This window comes from Sphaeramia orbicularis, chromosome 3 (assembly GCF_902148855.1).
Source record: "Sphaeramia orbicularis chromosome 3, fSphaOr1.1, whole genome shotgun sequence".
NCBI classification, from domain to species: Eukaryota; Metazoa; Chordata; class Actinopteri; order Kurtiformes; family Apogonidae; genus Sphaeramia; species Sphaeramia orbicularis.
Window position 1 is genome coordinate 46,837,555 of NC_043959.1, and position 17,350 is coordinate 46,854,904.

Here is a 17,350-nt window from a genome sequence, read left to right on the forward strand (position 1 = left end):
TTCACTTGCTTGTCTCATTTTTCTCTCTGAGTGGGACTGATGTGTGTGAAGGAATCAGAGCGGATATAACGCTCGTTTTCCTTGTTGTCAGCAGTTGCTGTGTGTTGGTGAGTAATCATGTGTGTGTGCGCACCTGTTTGCAGAAACGTGTGTAACATTAAACATTTGCCACAAGGAGGTGAGCACCGTATTGTATCTGTGTGTGTGATGGAGTGTGTGTAGTTGAGGAGATGACGTGTGTGAAGGGGATGCGTTAAAGATAGTGAGTTTAATTAAAGATGAAAGTGCTGATGATTAATTGATGTAAGGTAGACTGTTCCATAACGCTGAAATATAGGGGTGTGTAGACTCCTCATATAGACACACATATTTCTAAATTTCTGAATAAGCAAGGGCAGCTTCTTTAAAGAATGTGTTTTGCTCCATTCAGCACCTAAAATGACTTAATCTATACTGTGTAACATATTTTTCAGTCATTTAGTATAGAGGCAAATACAATATTGTGTAGTAAACTGAGGAAAATGATGTGTCAGGTGCTGTGAGGAGTGTCATCTGGATGAGCAAAAAGACATTTCAATTATTTAAAAGTGCAAAATCCTCAGTTGCCGTGTTGTATTTTCTCATGCTGTGGTGCAGCTGGTTTGTATACTAGTAGTTAAACCGACACAATCACTCTGCTGTAATTTTTTGTCCCTGATAGGACGAGCTTGTCCTCCTCTGCTGTGCACTTCATCTAAAAATTCCACAGAGGCATAAGAGTGCTTCTTTCCGCTATGAAAAATGGAGCAGCACAAGCTTTTTCCACATCACACTTTCTGTTACCAGGAGATTAGAAAGAGAAGGTGGAGCACTCTGGAGAAAACATCCTGCTCTGGGCAGCAGTAATCTTCATTGGAACCACACGACATGCACAGAGCCGGGTAAATTGTGTTCTCCTGCTCGCATCTGAGAGGAAACACTAAACAAACTTTATACTGTAGGGACAAATTATTCTCCTGAGAGCCAGTATGTAACAGAACGTCCTTCAGATGAAGTTTGAATCTTTTAATGTACGTGAATAACTGGGACGACAGTTGTCTTGGTATATTTATTCATTCATTTTCTCAGTTACATCTGTTATAGAACAGTACAAGCCTCATCAGATAAATATATAACTTCAGTAAGTCGATTTAAATAGGGTTAAATAAATAAATTAGCTGTTTGTATAGATGTATGACATGTAAACATAGAGGGAACAAATGTAAAAATACAAATGTATAAATAAATAACAAGTTAAATAGAGACAGTATATTCCTGATATGGCTATTTCACTATAGATCTGCCTGAAAATAAATAAATTAAAAAAACAACTTCAGTGAGGTATGAAGCAAAAACGATGGGGCCAGCATATACTTTGTTTTCACTCTAAGTGGTCTAGCAAGGTTAGGGGTCACACATGCACCTGGTTACATCAGAAAGTAGGTAGGAGACAGGTGGGGAAGGGTAGAGTGGGGTGGTGGCTTTAGCAAGTCACAGTGTAGAGTCCCGGCAGAGGACAATCTCCAGCTCAGTGCGGTACAGTTTCCCTCCATCCGACAGAGCCATGATGCTCTTCTTGTATCCTCCAAGTCCTGATGAATCCACATCCTGCCAAAAAAACAAAGAAATTCATAATAATCTACTTTAGTGTATGGAAGATATATGATCAAGGTCTATATACTTGTTCATAGAATACATGAAACTGTGTCATTCAGGGAATGATATGCATAACTTCAGGGGGAATTCCCAATAAAAAGAGAAAAATCTTTACACTTTGCCGTAAAAGCATGGTATGATGAAAAATTCTGGTTATTAATCATCCTCTTGCATAACTATGGGGAAGATTTGACAATATTTGACTTGAAATTACTGTATTTTCCAGTATATTGTGTGATGGTTTCATCTTGTTCTGTCTGTTGGAGACTCTGATTTATACCTCGCCCCAGAAACTATTCAATAAATCTCAAAAAAAGAAAAAAGTGATAGAAGAGAGGCTCATACAGTCAGGGGACACAAAGCAGAGGCCATATAGGCAGGTTAAACCTTCTCAGTTCTATATTTGGCAATCGAAAAGTAATTTGAACTGATCAATCAATAGGCTCACTATTCATTACCATTTTGTTCTTGTCACAGAGGTCCTTCAGCAAAGCATCCAGTTCCTGCTCATCAATATAGCCATTACCATCCTGATGAAAGAGACAACATGGGGTCTGAATTAAATTGGTGAAATGGACTCCTCCAAAAGTATGGTGATGGTGGTGATCAATCACATGACTCCCTAAGATCCTATAAGATCATATAAGACTGTCCTGCATCCAGAAAGTGTGCATTATTACATAAGCAAACACCAAGAACAATATTGTAACCTTGAAAGATATCTTTTTTTTTTTTTTTTTTTTTTTTTAAATAGAAGATTAGAAGAGTATTCGAAACAGGTAAGGAATCAAATATAAACATTAAAAAGCTATTTCACACATAAATAATGGTAAATTTTGTGAAAATAGCAGATATACAGGGTGGGGAAGCAAAATTTACAATGAACATTTAGTTGTTTTTTCTCAGCAGGCACTATGTCAATTGTTTTGAAACCAAACATATATTGATGTCATAATCATACCTAACACTATTATCCATACCTTTTCAGAAACTTTTGCCCATATGAGTAATCAGGAAAGCAAACGTCAAAGAGTGTGTGATTTGCTGAATACACTCGTCACACCAAAGGAGATTTCAAAAATAGTTGGAGTGTCCATAAAGACTGTTTATAATGGAAAGAAGAGAATGACTATGAGCAAAACTATTACGAGAAAGTCTGGAAGATACTATTAAAGAAGAATGGGAGAAGTTGTCACCCGAATATTTGAGGAACACTTGCGCAAGTTTCAGGAAGCGTGTGAAGGCAGTTATTGAGAAAGAAGGAGGACACATAGAATAAAAACATTTTCTATTATGTACATTTTCTTGTGGCAAGTAAATTCTCATGACTTTCAATAAACTAATTGGTCATACACTGTCTTTCAATCCCTGCCTCAAAATATTGTAAATTTTGCTTCCCCACCCTGTATGTATAATTACGGAACACAGCATCATTATAATCTATTTTGACATTATCCTTTTGCAAAACCATTTGAAATAGGCTCAGATTGACAAGATGCTGTGACATATTATGCAGCCAAATGAGTCACAGACCAGTTTTTATTGGGTGTAAAATTTTCACACTAAAATGAAAAATTTATTCATTTTTCAGTTAAACTGTAAAAGTGTGCTCCATTTTTCAGTTTTTCTGCACTCTTCAGCTCAGACATTGTTTATGGCGTGGATCTGGCAGTGGAAACCTGGTGGAAGATTATATTAATGGTGGACTATTCAGTAATAAAGATAGATGTTCATAGTGTATATTGTTCAGTTCATAGTGTATTTTGGCAAGTTTGTCTCTTTTGGTTCCCAAGATGAAATAGTTATGAGAATTGCTGTTGTATGGATTTTATGCTATTACATCTCAACTCAGGAACACAGACGTCAATTGTAAATTGTACAGTCCACTTGATTTTCATCTTGAATTTTGCTGAATTATTCTTTTTGTAATAATTTTGACCATTATAAATGGTTATACAAATGTGGTACCTTTGTCAACTGCTACTACAATTTTTAATCTTCTTCTGAATTGTTGTAAATGTGCAAATTAACAAAAAACACTGCACATTAAATACAAGTTAAACAATTAGACAGTCATGTTTTTATTTACCTTGTCATAGTAGGTGAAGAGGGAGTTGAACTCTTTAACCGTGAGCCTGATGCCCTGTGAGGAAAAGTGAAAGAGGTGAAAATTGTTCGAAACTATAAGGCATTTCTAGAGAGCGGTAAAAGCCCCACCAGATCCAGAACTGATATTAATCCATGCAGATTATGATAACTGGGACTAGAGTTGAGTTAATCCTGATCAGACAGAATAATCCTCTGTCAGAGGGGAATTGTTGATCTGCTCTCCCAAGCTGAAATGTACATATGTGAACATGCATAACAAATACATGTATGTAGACTCAAATTATCTGTGTGCTGCAAATGTTCAGACGTCAGCTGGTACGTAAACAGGTTATATCTATGATCAGAGAATAAACCATACACCCAACATTTTCTATGATGTGTAAGGTATTTCTAGTTTACTATTCACACATCTCACATTTTAATTATTGTATGTGTCCTACATAATAATATCTATTTATTTAATTGTGTAATTCAGAGTTAATCTGAAGCATTGTATTGCAGTTGTTACTGTTTAGTATTTAAGTCTTGAAGTAAACACACAGTAAACCCATATGTCCATTCAGGACTTTGATTACATATAATCCTCTTGTAGTGAATCCAATAATGATGAGTTGTACTATTCAGACAGAATAATACGTAATCTACATCAGACAGACGGGCTGAAAGGACTTGAATCAGAAGGCTGAGGAGCCAAACTCGATGACACCATAACCATTAGCCTCATGCTAATTGGTTTAAACTTCAGCCTGTTAGTCGTGCTCTTCAGCAAAGCAGATGTCACAGCTACAGTGGCACACATTCATTCACATGTTTAATGACTATAATAACAATAATATGATTAATTTCAATTAAACAAATAATAAAAGAGACTTAACTGTACAATATGATAGACTGTTGAGTCCCACACACACAAGTGTCACATGTTTTACAAAATTATGGTTTTGTTCATTTTAGATTTCAGCAGGTTGAGTCATAATGTGATGCTACATATCACAGATGCCATCTGATTGTTGTGGAGCCAACTTTTTATTTCAGAACTGAGCCACTTCAAAAGGATTCCACTCGGACAGAACAGACTCTGGTCTTCCCTCAGTAACGCCAAGGCTATGACATTTTTACACTTAAAGACAGAATCTTCTTCTTTAACCATAACAAACAACTTATATCAACAACAACTAAAAGGTAAAACATTGTTCTATGCAATAGAGCAACTTTTCTGCCTTTTTTTTATTTAAATAAGCTCTCATGAACAAGTAGTTACATCTTTTTCCTCTAATCTCTTGGTCTCTTTACTTATATTGATATATACTGATTAGAAATGACAGCTACATTTCCATGGTAACATAAGTGTGTACCAGCAGAGTGACACCTTTGACAAACTGGACTGACAGATATTGTCAAAAAAGCATCGCTTCTACTCTTTGTTTCCCCACCCTTTGTCATTATGCTCAGGAAACTTTGCAGGATCTTAATAACAAGCATGTGCAATAAAGCAGAATCTATTTGGTCTGGTCCTTTTCATCCTTTACATCAACATTTCTGTCTGGTTCACTACTCGGACTCCCATTATCCAAAACTACAAACATTCATTTCTACCCTCTGCTCTTCCTGTCTAAGAATCCAATCATAAACCTTCTTGCTGTGAGACTTAGGTGCTAACCACTGCACCACCATACTGCCAAGTTGTTGTAATTTTATTTATATTTACTATATGTTTTGATTCCGATTGCTGCCTGACTAACTGCTCCACTGGGGACAAATAAAGTTACTGATTGATAATCAGTGCAGTAATTTCTGCAGTAATCTGTTGATGAAAACCAACAGGGGTGGTCCCATAACCTCCTTCATTTACTTCCAGGTGTATGTTTTCTGCATGGTCTCACCTGGAACTTCAGCAGGAAGTTTTCCTGAACTGGCAGGAGCCTGTTGTAAAAAAAACGAAGAAGGTTTCAATTCTGTGATCATTCTGTTGGAAAATGTTTTTACATCTACAAAGCAGACAAATAAAACTCCATAAGACTCACCTCGCCATCTCAGACAGACCCAGTTTACCATCACCATTAAGATCAAACATCCTCAACTGCATAGAGAAACACAGCAAAAAGAAGTTTTCAGTGCTTTACATAAACACATTTCATATGCAGCGTATAGCCTATAATCATTCAAGAGAGCTTAAAAGGCAACAGCTGAGTGGGTTCAGGCCACAGATGCTGATTGCCAGAAAAGTGATGTCTCAGCACAACAGCTGAGCTGGAGGGTGAAGCCAACATTGAAGTTGTTCACATTATTAAAATTCAAGCCGTGAGGGATGTATTTACATTAAGGGGAATTGTAGCAGCAACACTATTTGGAGCGTACGGTCATGTAGGAATTTTATTCCCACTGGGAACATTTGTGCACTGCTGAGTGATGCATTTGGTAGGGTCATGTGGATTTCAAACCAGATCTGAGACGTAAACTGTTATTATAATGTTGTGCATTATTGAAACCAATGATATAATGTTATGTACCCAAAACTGTTTGGAAAATGTATTTATTTTCACATACAAATACTCACAATAGTGTGTGTGTACTCATTGAGCTTCTTTTCATCGTAGTTTCTGTCAGTCTTTTTCAGCAGGTCTAAAAGAAAACCCTTAGGACAGAGAAAAACATTGTGGTCAGTCAGTAGATTCAATACTAATAATACTATTATCACAGGTAGGAAGCATTTATGATCAAAAGGTAACACAAGGGCACATTAGATTTATGCCTCTTTGATTTTTGTTTATTTTTCATATGACAGGAAACATAATATACAAGCACAGGTCAGTGCATTAGCACTGCACACTTCCTTAAAACAGACACTAGTCATCATATTAACATGTTTACAGTAATTACACAACTCACACATAATACACATCGGTGTACTGTAGATGTCTGCTGTCCAGGAATTTGTTAGGGTTTCCACCTACAACTTATTTCACAGATATAGGTTAAGAATTTCACCATCAAATGGGTACCTTATTTGAAATAATATCACTATTTTGTGTCTCTGTCTGATAATCAGTCAATAAATAAACCAAAATTGTGAACGGTAACACAAATGAATGTCTTTATAGAAACTACTCACCGTAATATCACTGTTATTGTACTTTTATACCACTATACAAGGTCTGGCACACTACTTTGTGACAGATTAGAGCATGTTTTTGCAGAGAGATTTGTAAACACAAATATCCTCTATATCTACAGTACATTTTGCATATTGCATTTTACCTTCAGCTCATTGGACTCGATGTATCCACTGCGGTCGGTGTCATACCTCCTCCAGGCCTGCAGGAGAAAAGTGATGAGAATAGAAACGTGCAACTCTTGCCACAGTGAAACTTAAGAACATGTTTGGTTTAAAGGTGTTTTTTGTGTGTTTTCTACTGTACTGATACTGAAGGACTACAGTATGACAGTGGTATGAGGGTGTCATCTGGCATCGTGTAAATATAGAATTTGTCAAAGCCTTTATCAAAGATGGATACCTAAACCCCTCTAGCACTTTCTGCCTTTCCCTGGCAGAAAGCTAAGGTCCATTCATAATGTATGGCTGTCTGAGAATAGCTTTAACACACAGCACAGGCTGAACATCACACCACTGAAAACACTCCAGAGTGCATCGTGTGGGGCTTATTTTCAATCACAGTGGACCAGATGTTCAAAGCCTCACGTTTTATCTCTAATTAATTTCCACAAATGCAACCAAGCAAATGTGTGCACTTAATGTACTGTACTACTGTTTTCTTATTGGTAATCATAAAAAAATGTGTAAAATAATCAGCTGGCAAGATGAAAAAAAAAAACAACAACCTTATTCTATAACTATGGTTACCGTAATTTAATATAATGTATTTTCAGATGCTTTTATATTATATTTGCATTTATTTATTTATGTAATACTCTCTTTACTCTCTGTTTTCTGATGTAACATTGTCTTTTTGTTTTCTTCTCGAGCAGAAAAAGCGTTATCCACTGGCTCATCGATCATCATGATTACAATTCATTAACTCTTGGTATGTCATGTTGTGCTGTGTTTTCAGTCCTCATTTGAAGTGTTTGTGAAAAACCTTAAGGCAATTGAAGTCAGTGAGGCCTTTATGCTGACAAGGATGACTCTTTTTTAATGTCTATCTAATTACATTTTGTCCATGTATAAAATTGAAAAAGAGCATCCAGGCTTTAAAAGTTCAATTTGTCTTTCCAGATAGATTTACACAGCAAGAGTTGTTCCCAGAGGTGGAAAGCGATGCCAAGTTGAGCTTGTGTTTTACTATCACTTTTTTCTTTGTTGGCAAATTTTTTTTACTGCACTACTTTTTCTTCTGGAAGCTATAGTGATCATTGCACCTTTTTGGCACAAAGTGGTGGTTAGCATGATGACGTCAGTAAGTACAGTATCACTGGTGCAATGATATCTACTGCAGCCTGTCAGAAATGAAGCTTAGTTTGTTTGCATACCAGCCCAGCTGTTTTTATTCACATTTGTATTTGATGCATTAAAAGACAACAATGGAAATCCTGAAAAAAATGGAAAAAAAAAAAACCTTTCAAGAGAGCTGGTGTAGTGATAAAAAAAAAAAAGGTGAATATGCGTAATGAGAACAGATCTAGTGCATTATTTGCATCTGCATCTGTGAATCCATAAGGAGACAGCAATGATCATGAGATTAACAAGAAATACAAATAAACACCATGCATAGATGGAAACTGTCACTATGCATCAAGAGCAAAAAGAAATGTTAAAGTGTAAAAGACAAACGTTATATGATCCAAACCAGTGACTTGGTTCTGCAGAAGTTGCAAAAGTAGCTTCAGTCTTTTTGTCAAAAAACCTCTTATATCTCATTCAACCTGTATGTCACTGTACAAAACACAGTCTAATAAATCTATTAGCTCTTAATTTGGAATAGCAGTAATAAATGTAAACGTGCAAAATTTGCAGTTAAGTTTGCTGATTTTCTGAAAATTCCGTTTAAATGTGTAATATGTTTGGATGGAAACCTGCATATTTGACATAATATCAAAGCTGGTATTTAACACTATGTGGATTTTTTTTATGCTTATAAACTGAAAATATATTACACTGCTCCTTTAAATCAACACTTTTCACCACAGTGAAATGAAGACACAAACAAGGAGCAGTTGAACATGCACATGAACTGTGGTGGCAGTGTGTATTACGATAATCTGTGGGAAGTTTTCACAGTTCAGTTATTCAGTGAGTCACAGCCCTTACACAACATGACAAATAAGATGGTTAACAATGGCGTTTTGTGCGTGTATGTGTGTGTGACGAAATGGATGTAAACAAACTTACAGCCATGAACTCAGAGCTGGATCCCACAAACTCTCTGAAACAGAGCAGGAAGTTTTCCTCTGTGGGCAGAAGCTGAGCCAGCTGCAGAGAGGACAGAAAACACAATGGTGATTTTATTTACTGGATTTTACTTCTTTGAACACAGGCAGCTTTAAGATTATAAGCAAACTATTTCACACAGTCTCACCTCTGACATCTCAATTCTTCCATCAGAATTCTTGTCTAAACTGGCCATGAATTCCTTCATCTTTTCTTTGAATGCAGCGTTGGAGGGATCCTGCAGGTCCAGTAAGTGATAAATCAAAAGAACATGAGGTAATAGAAGATAATGGATGGTGAGAAGAGGGTAGACTGAACGATTTGTTGGGAAAATTAACAACCAACATTAGTCAGGGCTGCGGGACACACTATCTCTGTTCTGCATCTTTTCCCTTATGAGATTAATGTGTATCTTCCCTAAAAGATAAATAAATAACCTGCAAAAGTGGTTTGTTTTGTGGTATAGGAAACACACTCACCACACCGGCTCCTCGTCTTGTAGCCTCCAGCTCTCTGAAGAAGTTCTCCAGCTCCTTTCCTTCGATGTAGCCATTTCCTGTGGAGCAGTGGACCGACCAAATTAGTTTGGCACCAATGATGCTTTTAAGTCGCCTCAAGCTTTGTTGACTGTTCAGAAGTTTGATTAAAGACTTAAGAAGTGGATAAAAGATTAAAGGTCACAGGGGGTCTGTATATTTTAGATCAGCCGCCAAACCACAAGTGTTCGTCAAGTCTCCAGCAGTGAGTGATTGAATCTGAGTAAGCTGTTCAGAAAACTGCTCACGTATACAGACTTACAGCTGCACTGAAATGACTCTGGGTATTTAGCCAATTTTAGATCATTAAATCAACGTGCACATCAGCGCACAAAGCTGAGTTTTCAATATTGATGTCTTGATGTAAGTGTTGAGTCTGTAAGTAGTTTATTTATATACAGTAGTACTTTTCTTAAGCAAGGTTCTAAAGTGCTTTACAGAGTAGTGTAAAGAAAAACGAACCACTTTAATTATCAGCATTATCAACAAAAAAGAGGAAATCCATTAATGAGAGTGAATAGAAAATCAATGTAGGCCAGATTAAAACGGCAGTAAAGTAAAATGAAAATAAAAAGTGACAATAAAACAAACACTTGTTTGTGTAAAGGTTGGGCTCTATATAGACATGCTATTATATGATCACTAACACATAAAAGAGAATGGCTGTGCTGGTTTCACCATCTCACAATAGTGCATTAAACAGAATTATATATTTTTATTCTTATTATAATGAGTTACACAGAATCTTAAATGAAGATTTTAAAGAAAGTTTTTCAACTGACCAAATGCTCTACTATTAAAACAGTCCTGTTTGAAGAAACTGGGAGGGAAAAAAATCAATAAATAACACTAGTTTACTTTTTTTATCATTATTATCTGCCTCATAAATTAAATGTGCTAAATCTTATGCACTTCAAAAGGATACATTTTTTTTTAAAAAAGACAAATGTAATGATTAGCTGATGTTTTCAATGTATATAATAGAGTTCTTACACACACACACACATATATTGGCTGATGTATATTTATTCAATAGATTTGTAAACCCTCCACTAGAAAGAACCTGAAAAGTGAATGTACAAACAATGTTCTAAGTAGATCTAGTAGCTCTGACAAAAAGCGTTCCTTTTCAGCAAAACCCATTCTCTTTTTAATTGACACAATTTCACATTTTTACCCAAGACTATCTTGGAAACTACAGCCAACCAATATTTTGACTTAATTTTTCTTTATAAATAACTTGAACTCGGTAAAGTTTCACTACTTTTTTTTTGTTTTTTTGTTTTTTTTTTTTGGGGGGGGGGGGGGTACTTTTAGACCAGTGTAATCAAATTGTTCTGCCTTTTCAACAACATAACTGGGGAGCGAAAAAGAAGAGAGAACCCTACCTGAGTCAAAGACCATTATCAGTTAAGACAGTTCTTAAAAAACTGAAGCTAATTCTGACCATAGACTACACATAAATCACCTCAGTCCCAAGCTTTACAACAAAGGTTTGTCATCTTAACTATAAACCTTACAAAAGTTAGTTTCTCTTGATTATCGTGTCCAAAGAGACATTTATGTGTGACCGGGTTTTTGAGACGCATACATGTGTTGTAGCAGAAGGAAAAGCCTAGAAGAGTCCGATGGAGTATAATGAGTGCAAATAATATAATGAGTGTTTTCTTGCCTAAGAGGGTGAAAGTGGACAGTCACATTGATGTTTATTGGGGCGTTCTGTCCCTTCGCTAGATTTGTCCTTCTTATGACAGTCACATGACCAGGAGTGATTTCATACCATAATTTACTCCACTGGTTTGCCTGCAAGTTACAACAAATAGGACACCGGGCCTTTTCCTTTTAATCATAAGAATGAGTCCCATCTGTCTGCTGTCCGAGCAGAGACTGGGGATCGTGCCTTTTATGGGACAGAAATAGAAGTTAATAAAATTGTTATTTGAATTGAGAGTAAAACACAGATGTACAGAATAAAATGTAGATTCACTCTCCGCCCCTCTTCATCTCTTAATCTCTTATCCTCTCATCTCCTTTCCTTTCTGATCATTTTCTCCCTCACCTCCCCCCTTACTCTCATCCCCCTGCTCAGCTTCATTTGCACACTGTTTTTGATAGGTGCCCCAATGTCACCATCTGTGCTTTGGTTGAGCTGCTGTTTTAGATTTACAAACAAGTCACTGCAAAGCTCTGGATGTAAAAAGAAACAAGAACATGAAACTAAAAGCTCCATCATGACAGTTTATCCCAGCATAAATCCTGCGTTTATTTTCATGTAACTTTCATTACGGTGTCTTAAACTAATCATTTTGGACTGATAAAAAGTGTTTTAAGGCTGAATTAGAACTTTTTAAGTGGTGCTACCCTGGTGTCCCAAATGGGGATTCACTTTAGGCCAATACCGATACTTAAAATGACATTTCAGTCAATAGCTGATGCAGACACCGATGTTACTTTCTGTTTCTTTATTTTGTTAATTTTGTTATTTACCCCCTTAACAAAAACATCTTCATCACACTATGCAAAAATAGTTACCACATTGTTGACCATAAAGCTGGAATAAAATGCTCTGAGCTCTTCTCATGAAATGATTGTGACAATGTCATTTATTGTTGATAGATAAAGTGTAAGTGGGATTCAGTGTGTAATCATTACACCTGGTTAATGGTGATTACTGATGTCTGTAAACAGGAATAAAAAGAGGAATGTGCCTGCAAACAAAATTATTCTACTTTTATGGAAAACAGTATATTTGTAAGTCTTTAACCCCTTCATCACATTATGTTTGAATGAAGATTCAAACATACAAATATATTTAAAAAAAAAAAAAATAAAATAACTTAATATAACTTAATATACACAACAGACAGACTACATCCATCTGTGAAAAGATCTTCTATGCTGATGCTGATAAGGGGCAATATCAGCAAGTATTGGCTGATACCATTTTCCATCTGATATATCAGTGCAAACCCCATCAAAGTCAACTTCTGTTTGGAAAGGTTGAGTATTTCTACAGTGATGTGCATTAATGTCAGTTTATTTAAGAAAATAGCAGGTGTATGAACTGTCCACTCCTAAATTTTTTATCTATCTGTACAATCTTACAGACTGAATAAAAGTTAATGAAAACTGACTGTACAAAAACATTCTGTAAACTACTTAACTATCTCAGTTTTGCCAGGTAAACATCTATTTTCACCATCATCGATTTATGAACTGTGTGAAACTCAATGTGTAATAAAATGTTTTCAACATAAGTTTATCATGTTTAACCCCAGCTTGTCATCATCTACTCTGGAATTTGATGAGTTTTTTTTTTTAATTTATTTATCATGACTCATATCATCATCAGCACACTGAATAATTTTTGCACAGATTGCAGATTCTCCTCATATCACACAGGCCTGTTTGATTCAATGAAAAGCATTGTACAACCAATCAACATCTAAAAACCTTGAGCTGCTGCGCCAAACTTCATCTACCTGTCCAAAATGTGTTGTTAAATTTCATTCTACACCAAAGTGCCGGGCCATTTCCATGACACCACACATTTATTTTAAAAGGACCTATGTGGTTTCACTATAAATCTACCTTAACTGTGCCTTTCCATAAAATACATTTCCCTCTGATCCAAAGGCTCAGCAGAAGTCAGCGTGGCATAAAAGAGTTTTTACGCAGGCTTTGAAGGACTGGGCTTTAGGCAGATTAAATATGACAAAAGCAGAAGAAAAAGTAGAGACGACTTGTTGTTTTGTGGATATTTGTGCCATTAGATGGTATGTGGTACTAAAGGCCAAGACCTGTGGTGAATAGTGTGTATTTAAGAGCGTTCATGTTGTCATGACATGGAAAAGCTGGTTTTAAGAATTCCTTTTAACCCCCTGCAGAAAACCACTGGCTTTTGACAAGACTGATAATAATCCTATACTCCGGATCTAACTTGAACTCTCTTAAAGAAGTTTGTCATAAAACAGAACATAAACACATAATTAATGGTAAAGAGTGAGTTTCTCTCAATGTGAAACTGCTCTTGGTGTGACGGGGCTCACTGCCAGTTCTAATAGAAATCTCAGCTGCCACTTGGAGCGCACCAGTGCACAATGCAAACCAAGCAGATGCAGCCCTCTATATCCTAAACATTTCCAAACACAGCTCAATTCCTAATTACTCATTGGCACTTCAAAAGACTCCAGCAGTCTGACTCACACTGGCTGAGGGCAACAAAATTATGAAGAAAAGCAAGAAACTGAAAACTTCATTGTGAACTTTAAAGAGGAACAAACATTCTCCCCATGCTGCAGTATCTCTGATCAAATGTTCTTCCATTTATCCATGAAGAAGTGAAAACATCCTTCACTCCTTGTTTTCATTTCATCAATTAGTCCATGCAGCTGTTTTTTGTTTTGTTTTTTTTCATTCAGTGTCACACTTCTATTTGTCCTACTTGTCCCATTTTTTCCAGTCCAGTCAGTCACTGCTGGGCTGCAGCTGTGGTCAAGAAGTCAACCTGATATTGCAGCAAATGTAAGAATAACCATCAAAACATACCTTTAAAAATGTGGTCTTTTACAAATAATGGCATTAAATGGCAATGATAAGTAGTTTCATAAAATATCTGATATAAGAGGATGGTTTTAACTTGAAATTTGAGCAGGAAATACACCAATAAACTCCTGCTTCTTTGGGTCTGAAAACGTGACAGGTAAGGAGCATTGTGCCATTGAGCAAGGCAGTTAACTCTAGATGAATGACTCTAATAAACCTGTTTAAAGAACATATTTAGAAAAGTCATACCTGCTGAGTTCTAAATCAATTCATCATTGATTTACTGCCCAGTTAAACCAGTGATCTGCATCTCTGAGTTGCTTTTTCTCTCAGACACACCTGTAAATGTGGCTCATTTTGTATCAACGACCTGTGTTTGCTGAAACTACGTTTGGAAAGTCAACTAAATGATAAAATAGCTCAAAATTCCATTGGAAAAGAACTCACAGAGGATCTAGCGCCCCTACTGGTTATATGATATACTGTAGGAGTCATTGTCAGGAGATGTGTTCATTATGAGCACCATCTGATCCATGACTGATGAGGTTATTGAACTGTGGTCCTTGCATAAATACATCATGTGGAATACTGGTTGGAGATGTCAAAGGAAGAAGCTTGTATCTTGCTCTGGAATGCAGGGTTTTGTTGTTCAATGAAATGAATTGTGGATTTGGAAAGGGTTTAATAGGTCAGGGTTTTTCTCAATGACTTCAGAAAGTAATCCACCCTTTGAAGTAGAAACGTGAAAATCACTAAAGCTGGAATTTGGCTCAAAGAGGGACGATGACACCCTGCAGTCTGGGCTCAGAGATGACTCCTTCTCAGCTACCTTTAGACCATTTCACACAGGGCTACAGTTTGATGTCCAAGCGTAGCCTGCAGTGAAACATCACTGATGCCAAAGGTGTGAATGTAAATGTGGTTTCTTACCTCCTGCTTCTACTTAAGGTGCTTAAGTATTTAGGTGGGCTTCATATGTATACTCCACTACCGTTTTTACCCTGCTATTTTTCAGTACTGAATTTTTGATGCTGACATAAAAAGAAAAATTAAATAATGATACATGATATTGTATGATGTTGTTTACTTATCAGCTGATGTACCATTATCATCTTTTCAGCATAAAATTGCACTGTTTGTTATACTGCAGGATTGTCCTCTTTATACATTTTTGTTCTTTATACAGTTTGTACCACTTTGTATTACTATATGCTTTTTACTTTTTTTCTATATTCTATTTATTCTACATTGCGTGAGAGCAAAGGATAAAGACTCAAATTCCTTGTTTGTGCAAACTTGGCCAATAAAGCTGATTGTGATATATGTATATACTATACGTATGTATCCCAATAGATGTAAAAAATAATAATAATCATAAAATCCAAAAAAGCTCTTCATTTATAAGGCATTTCGCCATAGATGCATAGATAGATTACAGATCAGGATTCAACATTAACGTGATCAGTTTATGTAACACTACCCATAGGTATTAAAACCAGTTCCATGTAGCTCCACCCAGCTCAATGCTGCAAATGATTTCTATCTGTTCTAACGGTCCATTAGGATATAATAATATAATCATTTGCTTGAGGAAAAACCTTTAAGTTGATTGAAATGCCACCACACACACACACAAGCCCCTGACTCTATACCTTAACCAAAATCAAGTTCTAAGCTTAACCCCAAAAGTCTTAACCCTCAAAGCCCAGTGAGGACACATGGGGACCGTTTTTGTCCCCACAGTGACAGGATGTCCCATGGGTTTGTGTGCAGTTAGTTCAAATATCCCCACTGGGATGTAAAAACAAAAAACACACACAAACACACACATCATCTCCATCTCCCTCTGGTTCCAGTGGTTTTCAGAGGCTCCTCCCAGTAAACTCTAGCAGAAAACACCTCTCTCCTCCCTTATCTCTAGGACTCCCCCTCCTCATCCTCTGCCTACCCCCATCCTCTGTTACATCCCTTCAACTCTCCTCCTCCCCCTCTTCTCTCCTTCACGCTCAATCCTTTCTTCTTTACTGCATACCTCCACCTTTCTATTCTTTTTTCCCTCTCTTCTTTTTTTTATACCACCCATAACTTAACTCTGACACTGCTTATTTTTTCTTCTTATCATAAAAATCACTGTGCATATCCTGTGACATATTAAACAGGCAGGAAAGAGCAGCAAAATTATTTTTCCATTTATCATAAAAAGACGTAGTTATATGCAATATTGTGATACTATCATCTTAAGAGAAAACATATGACAAGTGAGTGATTTATGCACACAGACATTCAATTTCAATTAGGTGAATGAATGAATAAATCATATAATATAATTGGTCATAAAAAGGTTGAACATGTGATATTAAGTAAAGCAGAGATCTTTTTTACAACATCTGGTAATATCCCAATGCATTTTACTTTTAAGCAACAAAATATAAGATATAATACTTGACATGAAATAAGACCATGCTCTATTAAATAAAAATGTCCATTTGTCTGAAACACTAACAGATCTTTAGCTTGTAATGCATCATTTAATTAAAGGCACGTTTATCAATAGAATACACTTGAGCGCACTGACCGTCTGCGTCAAAATGTTTCCAGATGTCGATAAACTGCGCTGCGGTGAGTTCAGACAAGTGCAGGCGCGGCGGCTGCTGTGCTTGGGTTGCCATCTCTGCGGATTCTTCCTCCTTTTAGTCGAGTGTACTAGTTGAAGGCAAACTTTTCCGAGTGTACAGCTCCTTGGTACTGTGGACAGCTCCTCCTCAGTCGGGGCTTTTAAACCCCCCGCGGCGTCCGCACTTCTCCTACGTACCGCAAGGGGGCGCACCACCCGTGTACAGAGCCTACAGGCATCAGTCAGAGCTACAGCAGGAGACCAATTACAGAAGGAGGAGGAGGAGGAGGAGGAGGAAGGCGCTCCTGGGATTTGCATATGAGTTACCATTAACTGCTGTCCAGGCTGCTGGTTTGATAGCAGGATCATTATACATCATCCAGTCCTTGTGCCTCCTCCAGGAAAAAATGACATCCAATGGTTTATCCTGCAGTGGGCGCCCCGCTGGCTCCTCTGGATCTTATAGGGATCTGTGTCATCCCAGTC

The 17,350-nt window shown here is 36.8% G+C and overlaps 1 protein-coding gene and 1 long non-coding RNA gene across 2 annotated transcripts; one reads left to right on the forward strand and one right to left on the reverse strand.

Moving 5' to 3' along the window:
* On the forward strand, window positions 1-1,334 carry LOC115414967 (uncharacterized). The gene is made up of 2 exons (XR_003934737.1): window positions 1-107; window positions 701-1,334. It is a non-coding gene; the product is annotated as an uncharacterized LOC115414967 (long non-coding RNA).
* LOC115414956 (calretinin-like) lies at window positions 1,074-17,015 on the reverse strand. Its single transcript, XM_030128335.1, has 11 exons — window positions 16,826-17,015; window positions 9,649-9,725; window positions 9,318-9,407; window positions 9,131-9,211; window positions 7,042-7,098; window positions 6,341-6,418; window positions 5,808-5,863; window positions 5,667-5,706; window positions 3,764-3,817; window positions 2,133-2,204; window positions 1,074-1,626 (listed from the first exon to the last, which is right to left on the reverse strand). Exons 1-11 carry the CDS (start codon window positions 16,917-16,919, stop codon window positions 1,510-1,512), a joined length of 816 nt encoding a protein of 271 aa, XP_029984195.1. The 5' UTR covers window positions 16,920-17,015; the 3' UTR covers window positions 1,074-1,509.
* Between the last annotated feature and the right edge of the window lie 335 nt (window positions 17,016-17,350).

Coding starts and splice junctions, on each gene's coding strand:
- LOC115414956 (XM_030128335.1), bottom strand. CDS start 16,919: ATGGCAACCCAAGCACAGCAGCCGCCGCGCCTGCACTTGTCTGAACTC. Junction 6,419..7,041: donor TCGAGTCCAATGAGCTGAAG/GTAAAATGCAAT, acceptor CTCTGTCCTAAG/GGTTTTCTTTTAGACCTGCT. Junction 5,864..6,340: donor ATGAGTACACACACACTATT/GTGAGTATTTGT, acceptor TTCTCTATGCAG/TTGAGGATGTTTGATCTTAA.